Here is a 19,591-nt window from a genome sequence, read left to right as displayed (position 1 = left end):
GAAATGCCGGCCCATACCATCACACTGGGTCCTCCCCAATGATTGATCTGGCGAATACAGCATGATGCATACCTTTCCCCACCTCTGCACCATACCCGTTGACGCCCATCAGCAGCATGGAGGCAAAATCCGGACTCATCGCTGAACAACTCTGCACTACACTGTTGCTGTGTCCAGCGGTGATGCTGCAGACACCATCTTTTTTTTTGTATACTGAATTGAGGCTCGTGAAAGAGCTGACATTTACTTCACAAACAAATCAACCAGACAAACAAAATATATAAAAAGAGGGAGCGGAAGACAAGAGAAGGGGAAGCACACAAACACTTGAGAGCACACAACATTTAAGAGCAGGGAGATGTGTGGGAGGGAGAGGGCTTCTTGGGGGAGGAGGCGTGGGAAGTGGGAGGGGGGGGGGGGGGGTGGGGGGGGGGGGGGATCTTGGTCTGTTCCGCCAATGCACTGCGTTCAACACTGGACCTCTGCAAGGACGTCTTGCCACCAGTCCCCGACTTCTCAAGCGCCTCGCACAGTCCCCATCTAGACGGGTCAATATACAACCAGAACAGCCGTACCCCCAAAAAATTGCAAATTTTAGTTTTATTGCATTTCCTTATATTTTAAGACTTACTTAGGAACATATCAAAAGTTGGACATAAATGGACCATGGGAAAGTAAAAAATTTTGACATGATAAAAATGTCACAAAACCATGCACGATTCACTACGTCGAAAACGTCTTTGGTTTTTTATTTTTGTTTCTTTTTGTTTATATAAATTAATTTGTTCCACTGAGACCAGCTGCAAAGGCAACATTTTATAACACTTGTTTCGTGTCTTTAACAATGTTTACATCTGCTACCTGACACATGTCTTTAACAATATGACCTCCCAGCATGTAGGCTAATGACCTAATTCCTCACTGGTAGTTGTGCAGCTTGACTGAGTAACAACTCCACATGAATGAGTTAATTACACCTAATTAGGACTCAATTGGACAACGTTGTATGGTAAACATTGGAGATACAATACAATACAACCAAGGAGATACAGTACAATACAACCAAGGCCAAGGCAGTAGCAAAAAGACAGGTAGGCCTATGCATACAATTGCCCCATATATTCTACATGTATTTTGTACTCCTACAACTGTAGTGTATGATGGTATTTATTTTCCAGGTTCTAGAGTTGTGGGGATGCATATTTATTTAATAGGAATGGGACCAGTTGATTGGGGGAAGGGGGGGGGGGGGGGGTTCTATCAGTATGTTTTTCTTCTGGACTATACATATCTTTTCCTGGTGCACCTTGTGACTAAGCAACAGAGCCCTTGTATATAATTCATTTCAGATGCAGAAAGCAATGGGATGACCACTATGCAGATTATTCCATAGTATGTTTCCTCCTAATATATATCTTACATAAATATCTCAGTTTCAGGGGCGGAGAATGCTCTGATGGCATTCAATGTATATGGCCAATGTAAATTGACTGCATGCTTCTAAAAGATCTCATTTTTGTATTTTCAGAGATAGAAAATGAACTCTTTATATGGTAAAGAGACCTGCCCTTTATGCCAAAGGGGATTGGACTGTGAGGAAACAGTATCAGTTCGTGAGAAAGGAGCAGAAGGCATCAACCGTGCAAGTGCCGAAAGGGGTGTTGACATCAGAATTCTAGCTGGTACCAGTGTTCACAAATCATGCCGAGTGAATCACATAAACAAAAAGGACATTGCTTTAACCAAGAAGGATCATGCGGAATCAGGTCCATCAGTCAAGAGGAGTGCTCGCATTTCCCTGGGACCATATGACAGTAAAACACATTGCCTTTTCTGCGGCACTGAAGTTAAGGAAGAGGGCCCAAAGCGAGGCCATGCAGAAACAGCCAGTTTTGGCTACGTGAAGACTGACGCATTTGTTAAAACTATATCAGTTCATTGCAAAACAAGGAGCGATGAATGGGCCCTTGCTGTTCAAGGCCGCATTGAATATTTTGAGGGTGATCTCCATGCAGCTGACTGTGTGTACCACAAGTCGAGGGCACACCCGTCTATAGGCTCTGATCTTGTGATAGAACAGACATTAATGCGCTCACTGAAAAGCCAAGGGGGGCTGACTCGAGGAAGTGGGATGTCAGAGCACCAGAGAGCAGTTTGGACTCTGTCTTCAACCATATCGTCCTCCTACAACCTTGCTATGCAAGAACTGACCTCGAGTAGCTACTCAACAAGTGAACAACATAAGGAGTTGACAACATCCAGGGTGAGTCGAGATGAAACTGATCGTGGCAAAGTTGCCGAAAAACTGGACAGCTTCACACCATTTTCTGATGACAAGTCATTGCGCAATATCATCACAGGGGTTACTGCAAATGAGGATGTCAATGTTCATGACCTATTCAAAGTAGGTAGTGACATTGTCAAGAAGATGGATGATCACCCAGCTTACTCCTATTCACACAAAAGGAGTTCTAAAGCCAAGACACTTGCATTCAGCAGGGCAGTCAAAGTTGCTGAGGACCGCACAATAGATCCAGCGTTACTATTCCAGAGGTTCTTAGTGGTGTCACAGACGGGAGATCTCCAGATAGGTGAAGTGATGAAATATGAACTCTGCCCATACCCAATGTCTCTTTTTGAGGCAAAAAACATCCTGCGCCAGCCAGATAAACCACAGTTGGCGGAGGCAATAAGGAATTATGCTACAACCAAATCTGACAATGCTGTCAACCAGACAGTTCCAGGAACAGATCACTATGTTCTTGACGGGGGATCACTTATTCACCGCTTAAAGTGGACAGAGGGATTCACCTACAGTTCCATTGCAGATGAATATGCCTCATTTACAGTACGACACTATGGCAAAGCTACTGTTGTGTTTGATGGTTATGAGGCTGGGCCAAGCACAAAGGACTGTTCTCATCAACGTCGGAATAGAAACAAGAATGCCACCAAGGTTAACATTACGGAGTCAACAAAATTTGTTGGGAAAAAGGAGGACTTTCTGTCGAATGAGTCAAACAAGCAGGCAATGATACTGTTGATTATAGAGGTGTTGCACAAGGAAGGCTGTGAGGTGATCCAAGCAGAGGGAGATGCTGATGTTGAGATTGCAAAAGCGGCCGTCGCAAATGCGGCTTCCAGATCTACAACCCTCATTGGAGAAGATACAGATCTCCTTCTCCTCCTGCTCTTCTATATGGTGGAGACAAACTGCATTGAACTCTATTTCCGTTCTGACAAGGCAAAATCAAATGTCTACAATATCAAAGTCCTTCAGCAGATACTTGGAAATGCAGCCTGCAGAGATATATTGTTCCTTCATGCATTAACTGGCTGTGACGCAACGTCTCGTGTCTTTGGGATTGGAAAGAAGTCAGGGTTTCAAAGAATCATCAAGAAAGAAAAGGAACTGATAGACAGCTCAAAGGTGTTCTGTAAACCACAGCAGAGTCAGGATGTTATTGAAACTGCAGGCTGCAGAGCAATGGTGGCATTGTTTGAAGCAAATCAGAACGACTCATTGGCATCGATCAGATACAACATTCTCTGCAAAAAGGTTGCAAGGGCTAAGGCATTTGTCACTCCTGAAAGACTGCTACCCACATCCGCTGCCTGCAAGTTTCATTCTCTGCGGACCTATTACCAGGTAATGGAATGGATGGGCCTTTGTTGTGGAATGGAGCCAACGGAGTGGGGATGGAAGGTAGAAGGAGGAAAACTTGTTCCAGTGATGACAGACAAAAGCCCTGCTCCAGACATACTACTTCAGATGATTCACTGCAACTGTTCAGGGGGGTGCAAAACACTAAGGTGTTCATGTAGGAAGCATGGATTAGAGTGCACCAGTGCATGTGGACATTGCCAGGACAGCAACTGTGACAATATGAGTGTTGAACCAGACATAGAGGAGGAGGAGGACGACGATGAAACTGGAATCTAAGACTAGAAGGCATATGGTAGTTCCACATGTGTCAAAATTGTCCAATTTTTTATATGTTGCTTTCCATGTCATAGACTGGCAGAAACAATCAAAGAACATATATTTGTGCAAATATTTACTTTAAATTGCGAATGGTCTCAGGATTAGCACTGCATAAACTACCAGCAACGATCATAATACAAATATTGGTGCAAAATTAACTTTAAATTGTTAGTGGTCTGATGATTATCAGTCAATTTTTTTACGTTTTATCTGCCGGCAGCCATCTTGTTTTCTGACGTCACTGAGGGACTTTCCCATGCGTCAAAATTGTCCAACTTTTAATATGTTGTCTTCCACTTCATAAACTACTAGAAATAAGCATAAAACAAAAATTTGCAATTTTTTTGGGGTCAGGCAGTATATTGACCCGTCTAATCAGTGTCTACACTGATGCTGTGGTTGTGGCGTCCTTTTGTCACTGCAGCTGTTTGCGTCGCAGGGCGGAAACAATCACGAAGATGCTGCAACACAATCCAGCGGTCTTGGTTTGGGGTGGTTACCCGTGGTCTTCCTCTTCGTGGACCATCATTCACAATTCCAGTTTCACTAACGCCTGGCCAGGTTGGAAATTGCAGGCTGTGAGCAACCAAGATATTGAGCAATTGTTCGCTGGCTTACACCAGCCTCAAGCATCCCAATTGCCCTTAAACATTGTTCAGATGTCAGGTGTGGCATCTGAATTTTCTTGTTTTCCCTGTTAGAAGCCTCGAGGCTAGACTCCAGAGTGACTATAGACAGCAGTAAATGAATGTCCAACCACGAGAACTGAAGGATTTCATTATGAGGGTCATTATTTAAAGGGAAAGATCCCTGCACAGAACCACTCAAGCATGCCATTGTTGATCAACCAGGTGATTGAAGTGAAGTTCCTGTTACATAATTAGCCATTACAATTGAAGAAACGTGTTTGTAAAGCTGCACATTTCAAAAAATGAAATTGATACGTTTCTTTTTAAGTTCAGTATATATATATTTTTTTTTTCGAGGAGCGCAAAAAAAAATTCACGAGCCATCATTTTCACATACGGTATTTATAAAACCTTCGCGAATTATCGTCGCCATTTGCAGATGTTGCCTCGCCCTTCGCAGATGTTGCCTCGCCCTTCGCAGATGTTGCCTCGCCCTTCGCAGATGTTGCCTCGCCCTTCGCAGATGTTGCCTCGCCCTTCGCAGATGTTGCCTCGCCCTTCGCAGATGTTGCCTCGCCCTTCGCAGATGTTGCCTCGCCCTTCGCAGATGTTGCCTCGCCCTTCGCAGATGTTGCCTCGCCCTTCGCAGATGTTGCCTCGCCCTTCGCAGATGTTGCCTCGCCCTTCGCAGATGTTGCCTCGCCCTTCGCAGATGTGGCCTCGCCCTTCGCAGATGTGGCCTCGCCCTTCGCAGATCTGGCCTCGCCCTTCGCAGATCTGGCCTCGCCCTTCGCAGATCTGGCCTCGCCCTTCGCAGATCTGGCCTCGCCCTTCGCAGATCTGGCCTCGCCCTTCGCAGATCTGGCCTCGCCCTTCGCAGATCTGGCCTCGCCCTTCGCAGATCTGGCCTCGCCCTTCGCAGATCTGGCCTCGCCCTTCGCAGATCTGGCCTCGACCTTCGCAGATCTGGCGTCGCCCTTCGCAGATCTGGCCTCGCCCTTCGCAGATCTGGCCTCGCCCTTCGCAGATCTGGCCTCGCCCTTCGCAGATCTGGCCTCGCCCTTCGCAGATCTTGCCTCGCCCTTCGCAGATCTTGCCTCGCCCTTCGCAGATCTTGCCTCGCCCTTCGCAGATCTTGCCACGCCCTTCGCAGATCTTGCCACGCCCTTCGCAGATCTTGCCTCGCCCTTCGCAGATCTTGCCTCGCCCTTCGCAGATTTTGCCTCGCCATTCGCAGATTTTGCCTCGCCATTCGCAGATTTTGCCTCGCCATTCGCAGATTTTGCCTCGCCATTCGCAGATTTTGCCTCGCGATTCGCAGATTTTGCCTCGCGATTCGCAGATTTTGCCTCGCCATTCGCTGATTTTGCCTCGCCATTCGCTGATTTTGCCTCGCCATTCGCTGATTTTGCCTCGCCATTCGCTGATTTTGCCTCGCCATTCGCTGATTTTGCCTCGCCATTCGCTGATTTTGCCTCGCCATTCGCTGATTTTGCCTCGCCATTCGCTGATTTTGCCTCGCCATTCGCTGATTTTGCCTCGCCATTCGCTGATTTTGCCTCGCCATTCGCTGATTTTGCCTCGCCATTCGCTGATTTTGCCTCGCCATTCGCTGATTTTGCCTCGCCATTCGCCGATTTTGCCTCGCCATTCGCCGATTTTGCCTCGCCATTCGCCGATTTTGCCTCGCCATTCGCCGATTTTGCCTCGCCATTCGCCGATTTTGCCTCGCCATTCGCCGATTTTGCCTCGCCATTAGCTGATTTTGCCTCGCCATTCGCCGATTTTGCCTCACCATTTGCAGATTTCAGTTCAGGGGAGCTCGTTGTCCATCCGTCTGTCTGTCTGTCTGTCCGTAAACACTTGAAACTTCTTCTCCGAAACCGCTAATGGGATTGCGACCAAATTTGGTACAAATTATATTTGTTGTGTTGTGACTAAAGTTTGATCACTGCATTAAAAAAAAAAAAAATCTGTTTTCTGGACATGCTGCTTCTGCTGTTTCAACAATGGATGGAGGTCCTCCATGCCAAACAGGAAATCAGAGCTGTCTCCCTTGACATATCATGTGCCTTCGATACGGTCTGGCACCCTACTCTGCTCACCAAACTCTCCTCCTATGGTATCCATGGAAATCGCGACGCATGGCTTGTGGACTTCATCTCTGGTCGTCGTCAACGTGTGGCCCTGAATGGATTTCTCTCATCTCCCCTTTCTGTTCAGGCTAGAGTTCCCCAAGACAGTGTTCTGGGCCCTGTGCTTTTTCTGGTCTTCATCAATGATCTCTCCGACTCTCTGGAAAATCCTCTCTATCTCTTTGCTGATGACTCCACTGTCTGCCGCTCCATTCCTCATCACTCAGATCGGCAGTCTGTAGCCTCCTCACTCTGCAGACCTGGACAAAATCAGACTGGTCAAACAAGTGGAACATGTCTTTCAATCCTGACAAATCTCACACTCTTACTACATCTCTCTGAAAAGACCTACTGGACAACCCTCCCATCTACTTTTTTGACAATCCTCTCCAAGAAGTTCTGTCACTCAAGCTTTTGGGTCTCACTATCTGCCATGATCTCTCCTAGGAAAACCACATTTCCAAGCTGGCCTCCATAGCCAGTCGCCAACTGGGCATCCTCCGTCGTGCGAAGTCCTTTCTTGGCACACCTGAGCTCCTTACCACATACAAGGCTTTCATCCACAGCTCAATGGAATACTGCTCTACCCTCTGGCTGGTTCTCCTGCCTCACACCGAGCTCGGCTTCACGCTGTTGAAACCAAAGCTTTCAGAATCATTGAAATCTCCCGCGATGAAGCTGATTGCGAGGGCCTTTCACTCACTCACCACAGGCAGGTAGGTGGTCGTTCTTTCCCCTTTCCCCCCCAGCTCTATCTGTGCTCTGTCCTGGAAATATTCCTACAGGTCGCACAAGATGTGCCAGCAACCCACTTCTGTTGAAATTGCCAAAATCAAGACTCTCTGCTCACCTTCACTCTTTCATTCCTCTTTACTCCCACCTCTGGAACAAACTCCCTCACTCTCTTCAATCCCACTCCTCCCTCCAGGTCTTTAAAACAGCTGTTCACCACCATCTTTTATCTTCCCCCATCCAAAACCTTGATCTTTTTCTACCCCTGTTAATTCACCCCAGATCCACGTTTTTGAAATACCGACTTCTTTCCTGGAAGTTCTAGCAGTGTCGATGCGTTTTATACCTCTCCCACCCACCCCCCCCCCCCCCCCCCCGCCCCCTTCCCATGCCTCCTCCCCCCAAGCCCTCTCCCTCCCACAGATCTCCCGAGGTCCCTGTTCTCTACTGTTGTACTTGTGTGCTTCCCTCTCCCCATCTTGTCTCCCGCTCTCTTTGTTATATGTTTTATGTGTCCGTTTTTTTTTTTTTGTGATTCATGTTAGCTCTCACACGAGCCTCGATCTTGTGTACAAAAAATAACAAAATAAAAAAAAATTCACCCGTGATGTCCCGTAGTTTGTTCACGGCACAAAGAAAATCAAAGTCTAGGGTGGTTTATGGGGTGGTGGGGGGTGGGGAATCAAAGTGGGTCCAGGTTTGACCCCCCAAAATAGGTATTGGCTTTCTTTTCTGAAACTACACACACAATTTTGATGAAACTTGATCACAACTTTCACCACCCATGCTGTACCAAAGTTTGTTCATGGCTTTAAAAAAAAAATCTGCCCCTTTTGTGGTTTAAGGGGGGTGGGGGGGGGGGTGCCCTCCAAAATAGATATTTGCTTTCTTCTCAGAAACTACAGACATGATTTCGATGAAACCACCACAACCTTAATCACTCATGATGTACCAATGTTTGCTCAAGGCATTAGAAAAATTTGGGTCTTAGGAGGTATATGGGGTTGGAGAAAGGGGGTTTGTTGAGTATATATATGTAACCCCCCAAAATAGGTATTTCTTTTCTTTGTTTGTTTAAAGTCTTATGATTCTGTTAGTATGATTCTACATGCTGCTCTGTCTTCTAGCAAGCATTGAAATTGGTTTCAAATACCCTTAGTCGGTGCCGTATACTGTTTATTCTACCAGGTGAGCACCAGGGGTATTGCCCCTATGTTTTAATGAACTATTGACAGGAAAACAAGATTATTTTAGAACCATTTCATCAACAGCAAACAAAACATGCAAGCACTTTAGGCCACAACGCAGCTTTATGGAGAATAGGCAGGCCATCCACAGCGTATGCAACACGAGGCCAAAGCATGCAAAAACACTTACCATAGGCATCCTCTGTATGACAGACAGGTCTTCGTATCCATAGATTGGTGTCTGGAAGGGGGAAAACAGTTGGTAAAAAAACAACAACAAATGCTTAAATAAATTAAAGCCTCACTGTTTCCGACAAACAGAAACCTAAACTCCCAAGGTGCTAGTATTAAAAAGGATAGGAAGTCATAAAATCTGTTGGTATCCATGAGAAAGAAAATTTTCCTTAATTGCCCCCCTGACTGCAGACAGAAAAAGGTCATAAAAACGATGCTGGTAACCATAGCATTCTGGGAAGTGACTTCCCCCAAAGCTCTGGCTGTTTGTCTGAAGTAAACTTGAGCATTCTTATGCGTGCAAGGTGTTCCCACCCTTCCATGAGCCTTATACCGTGTAGAATAAAATAAAAAATACATAGAAAACTAGCCGAAAGCACCCGGCATTGCCCGGGTTCTTTTTGAATGAATTTACTACTATAATTCAGGTTTTACTCGTGGCCATAGAAGATTCACTACTATAATTCAGCTCAGCTTTTCATTGCGAAATGGGCCCAGCCCGGCCGAAGCGGCCTCAACCGGCCTCGCCACCTAGCCTATAACCTTCCTGGGGCCCGTCCCGACATTTTTTTTGTTTCAGAGGTTTCCTCCCATCTTTCACCATTCAGGAAATTAGCGTGTGCAGACAAACAAACAAACAAACAAAAACGTTTATATATATATATATATATATATAGAAGACTAGCTGAATGCACCCGGCGTTGCCCGGGACCATGAATTTAATCTTCTGTACATAGGTCTGACGCGAGCCAGAGAGAATTTTGAAAGCATGTGTTGCAATCAGTCAGATATTCCTATTAAGTGCATAAGGTGTACTTCAAGAGAATTTTGAAAGAAGAAGATTTATTGTGAAATGGGCCCAGCCCAGCCGAGGCGGCCTCGCCACCTAGCCTACAACCTTCCTGGGGCCCGCCCCGACATTTTTTGTTTCAGAGGTTTCCTCCTATCTTTCACCATTCAGGAGATTAGCACGTGCAGACAAACAAAAACTTTTTATACATATATATATATTGTTACGGAATCCAACGTCGGCCTCTCTCCCCTTACCGAGGGGGGATTAACCCGCTCGTTTATGACTGACCGACGTGGTCCCGGGTGTATGACGCCACGCCCGGTCGGCGCTGGGTAGGGTATTAGGCCCAACCGTCCTATGACCTAAATACCAGCGCTTCCCGGTACGCGAGGAAATACTCCCCCGCTCACGGCCGCAGCGTAATGGATGGATAACACCGAGCGAAGCGAACTGCGGCGTGAGCCGGTTACCAAAGACTAAACCCGATTTATGTGCGTCGGCCGAATCGCGCCACGTACCCTCAATCTGGAAATCACTAAAGCGACCGAATGTGAAGAAGAGAAGAAGAAGAAGTAGGAAGAACAAATATGATTTATTGCGAACTATTAACAAGACCAAAAATAACCAAGGAGAATGGAAAGGATAAGAAAATAACTGAACAGAAAGGAGCAAGGAGACACAGTGCAATATTAGCTTATATTAAACAGTCTTACTTATAAACCCAGGGACAAGACAAAAGACAGACTACGAGCACACTTACACGAGGGATGATGGCAGGAACGACTGCTGGAGGTGGACAGCTGGAGGGAGAGGAAGGTCCGTGGGAACTGGGTCACGGTCGGGCCGCCATCAACGCCCAAGCTGCGGTCGTGCGAGCCGCCGTGGTACGAGCTCCGCTGGTTCAAGCTGTTGCTGCTGTTCGAGCTCCGCTGGTTCAAGCTGCTCCTGCATACCGCTGCGTCGCGTGCTCTCCAACGGCTTTTGTTCTCTCGTTTCCCTCTGTCCAGGACTCATCTCCCTCGGGGGCGTCCCACCGCGGGTTATATATGCCACGCCCTCAAACCTTCGCGAACCTCCTCGACGGTTCTCTCCGCGCTCTCTCAAAGCCAAACCCCTCATCCTAGGTTGGTCGGCAAGGGCTGGCTCACTCCTCACCTCTATGACGAGGTGGAGACACGCCTTTCTTCTCCGAGGTTACCTCGTGGTCAATGGAGACAATTGCAGCAGACCTGGCAAACCTGGCACTTTGAAGATGCTTGACCTCGTGGTCAATGGAGGCAATTGCAGCAAACCTGGCAGACCTGGCACTTTGAAGATGCCATGGGGCGTCAGAGGGACCTGTCGTATTTAATTGATGCAACGTAATGAACTAGTGGATCACAGAACCTTATACTGACATTCATTAAGGACATAACTAAAGGGGAACTTAGGATTGGCTACGTGTGTGTGCGATGGCTTAACTAAGGATGACCTTTGATCTTTCTTTACACTACGGAGGGTGATATTTACACAACAAAACAACCACAATTCTCAAATCCGTTACAATATATAATATAATATAATATATTGTTGCGGATCTCTGCGCCGGCCTTTTCCCCTTACCAAGGGGGGATTAGTCCCCTTGTCTTTGACTGACCGACGGGACCCGGGACCTATGACGTCCTTCCCGGACAGCGCGAAATAGGGTTGTAGGACTAAGAATTCGCTATTACCTAATTACTCGCGATGCCCAGAAACGAGGAAATAAGCCCAGCCCGAATCACGGGTGTTGGTGGATACGCCGAGCGGTAGCGAACCCGTGACCCGAGCCGTTATCAATTACTAGACCCCGATCCAAGCGGTTCTTATTCGTGCCATGCTTACCCAATGATGGAAATCACAGAAACGGTGGAATTGGAAGAAAAGGAATAAAAATATTTATTTACACGATGTACAATGATCAGAAGAAGAAGACACAGTGCAGCCTTAATCACAGTCTTAACTTATTCCCTGGACAAACGGGCCCATCTCACACACAGACACTCACACGGGGATTGCAGATGAACAGGTCAGCACGTCCAGGGATGGCGTCCGGGCAGCTCTCCCTCTGGTCCCCAGCTCGCACCGCGAAGTAGATGAAACAGACGGCAGGAGCTCTCCGCGTGTTGTTGGCGGGCACGGGATAATTACGGGGTGAACGGTAGGGCTGGGCTCTGGCGGTTACACTGGCGGCTATGGCCGCGTCCGTAATAGTTCAATACAATGCAACTCCTTCCAGTCCTCTGGATACAGTCTTGTTCACGCGAGTCCTCTCCCTTCTCATAACTCCTGTGCCGACAAGTCCTTTGGTAGCAAGTCCTCTTTAAGGGCTTTGTGTGAAGGCTTACATAGCCCTGCCCAGCAAACTCTCTGGAATTTGCCAGACGCGCCTTTACCACGCCCTACCACGCCATGCCCTTAGAGCCCTGGTTGGCTGGTGGCCCTTACCGTCATCGCCTCTGACGTGCTCCTTGACGCCGCCCCTCCTCGACCCCCACGCTCCTCCCTCTTCTTAGGCCTACCTCGTGTTACTGGGCTAGTTTCGAGTGAACAAAGGGCAGCTGGCAGCCGAATGCTGCTGGCAGCCGAAGCGTAACACACGGAGGGATCAGCCAAAATGGGGCGCGGGATCGAGTTTGCCCATCGATGGAATTTAAGGGTGGCTGCAAAATGAAAAGACCTAAGCTCATTTCTTTACACAATGCAGATGTCACTAGGGAAATGGCCTACACTTACACATACTATATAAAAAAATAACCACCTTTAGAGGCCATTTTTCCCCGCAAAGCGGGGGTTGGCCTTTTTCGGGAACCGTGGTTCTTGTTTTTCGGTCCCCTTTTTGAAGCAATGTTTTATGGCCGGATGCCCTTCCTGACGCCAACCCTTTTTGCCGCCTTTAACGACAAACAGGGAATTACCAGTGAACTGGTACTCAATTAGCCGACCTCGGAAGGATGACAGGCTGAGTCAACCCCCCTGGCGTTAATTCAGCGATCGACCGGGATTCGAACCCAGGATCCTAGGATCCTAAGCCGGCACCCTAGCCGCTAGCCCAACACCAGGGTTCGACACATACTATGACATAACTAATACTCTAAGTGGGCCTACGTGTTGCTTGTGGACTAACTATGAGGGGCAAACCGTTAACCTTTAATGATGTCATATGTACAAATCTCAAAACCGTATCAATATATAATATATAATAACATATAAATATATATATATAAAATATATATTATATATATATATATATAAAATATATATACATATATATTATATATATAATATAATATAGATAGAAGATAAAAGCATCACTTGACACTAGGTGGTGGTGCTCCATACGTTACAAAAATAAAATGTTAAAATACGAGCACAGGGACTGGGATTCTGTTTTGTTTTTTTTCCCCAGGGACAGGGTGGGGGTGATTAATTAAAAGCATGGAGTATTGATCATCACCAACCAGGAAAAGTTGGTGAGTCTTCATTAGACAAAATACGTTTTAACCATGTGGAATGACTTTCATTTCATTGAGGAAACTAGAACGGGCACTCGGTAGAGCGCATACCTTCGCCGCAGCTACTGTTCTGTACTTGGCATGGGAGTGTAGGGAACAGAACAGTGAACAGTTTGGTGCTGATTTCATGCAAATCGGATAAGAATTGACCGAGTTATGACAAAAAACGCACATTTTGCAAGGTCGTGACCCCCCTGACCTTTGACCCCCAACCGCTAACAAGGGTAATGTCTTCACTGGGTCATGTCGTATATCACAAGATCGGGCATTGAATTCTGAACATTTTGGCATTAGTTGCATGCCAATTGGATAAAAATTGACCGCGCTATGGTAAAAATACGATTTTGACCTTTTCGTGACCTTGACCTTGACCTTTGACCCGATTGCTCCCAAAATCTAATCAAATGTGTCCCGTATAATAACCAATCATCCCACCAAATTTCATGCAATTCGGTTGAATACTTTTTGAGTTATGCGAATAACATACACACACACACACACACACACACAGACATACAAATAAATACACAGCGATCAAAACATAACCTTCCGCTTTTGCGAAGGTAATGATTACATTGGGTTTTTGATACTGGCAATTTATACACTCATTATGTGAACTTTCATGAGGGATAGACACTGTGCAAAAAAAAAAAAAAAAAAAAACTCCTCCCCCCGCCCCAAAACAAAACCCAGCCACAAGGTTTCGACACAATAACCGATGGCCACAGCAACTGAATATCACATGCAGAGTGAAGTGTTTTTATATTCCAAACACTTACTGGATAGGCAGGCAGCAGACCTCCAGGGCCCATTATATATTGGCTTGCAAGAAGGGGCACCCCTGGCGGGAGGTTTGGGGCAGCCTTGCCACCTTCGGAAAGGAGGAAATGTATTATTTTTTTTAAAGGTTAGTCTTGACAGGACATGACCATGAGCACTGCTATGATCACAATGCAATACCAAGCAATGAAACATCACTGACCAGTGCTTGTGGCCACAGATAAAGTAGGTCGGCTCGCTGCACTCGAACTGCCAGTCACCCCGAGGAAAGCTGCAGGAGTAACTGCTGAAACGCACACTCCCCCAACTCCCATCCCAATATGTGAATGTGGGATAGCTGTTGCGGATAGGGGTGTGAGACCACCTCCAGATCCATCCCCAGGTACCTGGTAAGCACAACAACAAAGTGGGGGAGGATGGAGGTGGTGGGAGATAAAAAATAATGCAGTAAAGTTCCACATTCACTGAAACCCTCCAAAGAAACAGCTAGAAAATCCATAATTATATCCGTGGTTAACCTGTGGGAGATGAACACTGCACGGTCTCTCGAGCCCTGAGCCTCACCAGCCAAAACATTTCTTGGGCAGATCAAATTCCAAAATATGCCTTCAAATGCTAACTGCCACACAAAGTCATTGCTCTACCATAGTTTCCTAAAAGTGAAGTGACTTCCACATTGTCATATAGTGCTTCCATTCAATTGGCAGGCAAACAGCAGTTACATTTATCCGATCTAGAATAGATAGGATGCAGTCTTTCAATCCTGGCAAATCAGTCTCACACTGTTCATCAGGAAGAAGCATCAAATTAACCCACCTCAATTTCCCAACAACAAAACACCCTTGTGTACTCAATGAGATAGTACTTCCATGTTTTGCATCAATCGGTTTAGCGGTTACCTTAGGCATTGTACACAATGCAACTGGATGCTGAATAGCTGTAACAACAAGACAATACACAAAAACTGCAAATGACTGTGATTTAAATCTTGTGGTTAGTCACTTAAGCAATGTTTATGGCTACTCGTATTAGTAATAATTTGACGTCGTGACGTCAACCAATATGCCTCCACCCACAAAGTCTTTCCTTGCTCTAACTTTCACCTAAAATCTCAAGACCCTTTGACCTCAATATCTAATCTGTGCATATTGTTACATTTGTGGGAGGTAGGTAAAAGGATCCCATCGTAAAGGTAGAACTGTATAAGATATAGCATGGACCGTGGACGGGTAGGAGAAATCCCAATGTACCTAAGTAGGGAAACTGTAGCTTAAGATTGTTTATGTGTCTTCACACGAGGGGTGAAGCAGTGCTAATTGTAGGGAATAAGGCAAATTTTCCCCAGTATGTGATTTCCCCTCTGTAACTTTCTCTTTACATTTTGCTGACAAGGCCGGCCATGAAAACCTCCTTTAAACAACATTTACAACCGCCGATAAAAGCCGAGCATAGCCGATCGGACTAAGCCCTGCCTCTGACGGACCATAGGAAACAGGCCACGCCCCTGAGGGACATGATTAGCCCAGAGGTTGTGGGCGGGGCGAACAACCCATTTGGCTCTCAGGAGTGAAGAAGGAGAGTGCACTCTTTGCCCGAGTTTGGACAAGAAGGCTGTGCAATATTGTTGTTTTCCCGATCATGTGCTGGACTGGAGTTTTGGTGTGTGCTTTTGAAGGAGAGTGGAGCTTTTGCTGCGCCGGCAGCCTCTCGACAGAGGCTGGCAACAATTGGGCTCACCAAGGAGCTGGGGTCCGCTTTGCACTCGACTGTGGAGGCGAAAGAGGGCAGTCTTGACTGCTTGCCTCACGCCTGGGCGTTTGACGCACGGTGCTGGCGCCATTTTGGGGCGCTCTGCCACAGGAGGCATGGTCCAACAGGACCATCCCCATCACCTTTGCAAAATATCTCATTGGGATGAGCTAAGTGCACGAAAAGGCCATTTTATTTCATTTTATTTTCCCGTGTGTCCGTTTCTGTGTCTGATGGAGGATCCTCAAAGTAGGAGTTTCAATTAGTTTTTACCACAGCTTCACTTCGTCTTTGATTTATTTTCATTAAATTAGTATTTGTTGAATTTACTGTCGTGTTTACTTGTTTGTGGTTTCGGAATAAACCCGTGTGTTCTGTTTAGGTAACCGCTTCGCATTCCTTCATCCCATGCGCGACAAAAATACCACCATTTTTCAGGCTGGTGAAGTGACAATCTATATAATAACAGCGTAAGGACTCGACTTTGTTATCCCTTTTACGCCGCACCCAGTGACCCGATGCCCACGGCACTAATGGATTTACGATCTACGAACCACGCTCTTTGTTTATCACGTACAGCCATACTCGAAAAATCTGAATTCGCCGACGTTGGGGCCCAAAGGCATCCGATTAACTGCCGATACGACGCCATCTTACGACGCCATCGTATTGGCGTCTGCTGGGCGAAGGAGAAGCGAGCCATCCGCTGATTGGACAGTCGAGTGGTGTGAACATGGGTGGTGTGAACCAAATGGTCTTTTTATTCCCTTGAACATTTTTAATTAGGACATATAAGGAAACGTCTTTATCGTCATTTTAATAAAGTTAAATGGAGTGACGTTGCGATACTCTGGGTGCGTTGCATAAATCCTCGTAACTCAGAGAGGTGTAGCAGGTGGCGAGACGTAAGGAAGCTTAAAGATAACGAGCTGAAACAGACGAACGATATGTCAATCCCTTTTTACACCGAACGGCAATAAAAGTATGAGAGCGGGAAGGCATGGCCTGAGCACTTCGAGCAGAGAGGACTGATTGGACTTAACTTAAAGAGAAAAAATTGGAGCTTAATGGAAGAAGAAGATCCCATGAGCGCTCCCCTATGCCATCCATAATGGTACACACTATCCATACACCACATCCTCCCTTCAGTGGATGTTCCTCCCTTCCGTGGGAAGGAGCGTAAGGAATAATAGCGTAAGGACTCGAATTTGTTATCCCTTTTACGCCGCACCCAGTGACCCGATGCCCACGGCACTAATGGATTTACGATCTACGAACCGCGCTCTTTGTTTATCACGTACAGCCATACTCGAAAAATCTGAATTAGCCGACGTTGAGGCCCAAAAGCATCCGATTAACTGCCGATACGACGCCATCTTACGACGCCATCGTATTGGCGTCTGCTGGGCGAAGGCGAAGCAAGCCGTCCGCTGATTGGACAGGCGAAGGCAAAAGCAAGCCGTCCACCGAGTGGACAATCCAGAGCATGCATTTGTGCCGGTGTCGGCGATCGTTGTTCATATACGCACTCTTCATTCTCATCTTTCTTCCTAACTCTTACTCGGACAAGCAAATCCCCTATGCCATCCATAATGGTACACTCTATCCATACACCACATTCTCCCTTCCGTGGATGTTCCGTGGGTTTCGGCCAGTATATATTATATACCATGGTACATGTACTTACTTAGTCGAGTTCAAATCCCTACCTTGATACCATTTTATCTGACATGACCTTTGATCACTTGATGCATAAATCTAATCAGTTAATCTTTGCATCAGAATATATACTTATACCAAGTTTGGTCAAAAGCTCACCAATGGTTCACAAGTTAGCGCGGCAACAGAATTTTTACCTAATGGGACCTCTTGACCCCACAATCTAATCTGTTTATCTATACATCATTATGCATACTTGTACTAAGTTTGACTTGGATCACTTCAGCAGTTCTTCAGTTCTCATGGTAACAAAAATCTATCACGGATGGATGGACAGCCAGAAAACACTGCCTCAAGCGACTCGGCAGAGGCATACAATAAAAGCAACAATCTGGATAACATCAAAGCACCGAACACCCTAAAGCATATCAAGCACACCTGGTTGGAAAACGAGGATACAAGGTCTGACTTGCTACTGGATGGGATAGTCGTCGTAGCAACAGAAGCACAGAGTGAGTTGACCGGTTCCTTGGGCATTGCAATAACTAGAGAGCAAGGAAAGGAGCAAAAATCAAAATAAAGATAGAATGAGAAGAGACCACCATCTTCCTTTAGATCTATTTGTAACAAACATTTGCTTCTTTATCACCACATTTTTAGATTTCCATTACGGCAAGGAACTGTGTTTGCTATTTGGTCAATTTGCCTTACCAATGGAAAATTCACCTCAAATGTGGAGGTATACACATTCTTCAAATATTGGCACAGAACAGACGATGCTGATAGTCTGAACAAGAAAGCAACCTAATGGGTGTAATCACAAATAACGAGAAAGCATATCAAAATGCAAAGCCTGTCCACGTCCACTTTGTACTTAAAATAAACTTGACAAAAACGACAGCTAAAAAAAATATTAAAATCCTAATTTAAGAAATAGTCTTCTTCATCTTATCATAACAAATGTTTGTTGAGAATTTGATGAAGCTCAAATGGTAAAAAGGTTATGCTCTGGATAGATACTAAAGCTCAATGGTAAATAAATAAAGATACACTGAAGCAATTACAAAAGACGGCCACCTCACACTGCGGTTGATGGGCTAATAAGCCAACTTGTACTTATTGGGACTTTGCCCTTTTGATCCAATTATTGATTTGTCTTCTCCACATTCTCAAACGTTTGTTGAGAATTTGATGCGAAAAAGCTCAAATCGTAAAAAAAAAAAGTTATGGCCTGGATAGACAGAGCGAGAAGCAATTGAAAAACCCCCTCTTGCAGTGCAGGGAAAAGGCTAATGACCCTAGTGTCAACCTCATAATAATGATAAGTTATTTATCAATAATAATCCCAATTAAATGATCCCAGGCTTTAGAACCTGCTAAGAGGATAGAAAAACAACAACAAAAGAAAGAAAATCCAGGTCAGGTGCTCAAAATTCGATACTTCCCACAATAGTCAAAGACTATTGCCATCGCAAATCCTCACATGAATCAGGAGACAAATCCAAAGATCTCACTACATATTTCATGCGTTCCCCAATGTTCATTGCATTCGAAAAGTGTCATTTTAAAATGTTCCATTAACTGCATTGTTTTGACATTTAAACCCACCCCAAGAGGTGGAGGTAAAAATGATACGACTCCCCAAATTTAGTTTTTTTTAAAGATACGGTGGGGGTAAAAATTATATAAAAAATGATACCCTCTTGCCATATGGCTATCATAACCGATATGTTTGGTGAATTTGTCATTAACATTAGAGCTCATACCTTCACCAGGCTGAACAGTTTATATTTTGTATCACATAAACACAATTTTTTGTTTTCCTGGATCCAAGATCTGGATCTGGACCTGAAGTAAAATGTAATGGCTTGTTCTTGTCACCTAATCAACTCATCCATCTAGTGTTGTCATAATCTGTGCACAACATTTTGAAATATCATGCTGTATAGTTTTTGACAGATCACTCAATGGTGAAGGTCGGATTTCGGTGTTGCCTGGTGTTGGCTTAGCGGTTGGGGTGCCGGCTTGGGATCCTCGGATCCTGGGTCCGAATCCCGGTCGATCGCTGAATTAACGCCAGGGGGGTTGACTCAGCCTTTCATCCTTCCGAGGTCGGCAAATTGAGTACCAGCTTGCTGGGATGAATGATCCCGGTGTGTACCCCGGTTTAGAATA

The 19,591-nt window shown here is 45.7% G+C and overlaps 1 protein-coding gene across 7 annotated transcripts in view; it reads right to left on the bottom strand.

Moving 5' to 3' along the window:
- Positions 1-19,591, bottom strand: part of LOC137437817 (ubiquitin-associated protein 2-like) — a 124,759-nt gene that overhangs the window by 15,960 nt on the left and 89,208 nt on the right. For all 7 annotated transcript variants that reach the window (XM_078766507.1, XM_068132487.2, XM_078766492.1 and 4 more), the window contains 4 exons: positions 17,855-17,961; positions 14,211-14,394; positions 14,008-14,099; positions 8,859-8,909 (listed from right to left, as the gene is read on the bottom strand). In XM_078766507.1, coding sequence (XP_078622633.1) covers positions 8,859-8,909; positions 14,008-14,099; positions 14,211-14,394; positions 17,855-17,961 — 434 coding nt within the window. The remainder of the gene's footprint in view (positions 1-8,858; positions 8,910-14,007; positions 14,100-14,210; positions 14,395-17,854; positions 17,962-19,591) is intronic.

This window comes from Myxine glutinosa, chromosome 1, assembly GCF_964187855.1.
Source record: "Myxine glutinosa chromosome 1, kmMyxGlut1.1, whole genome shotgun sequence".
Lineage (NCBI taxonomy): Eukaryota > Metazoa > Chordata > Myxini > Myxiniformes > Myxinidae > Myxine > Myxine glutinosa.
The sequence above is the reverse complement of the archived record's forward strand: the minus strand, read 5'-3'. Positions and strand labels throughout refer to the sequence as shown.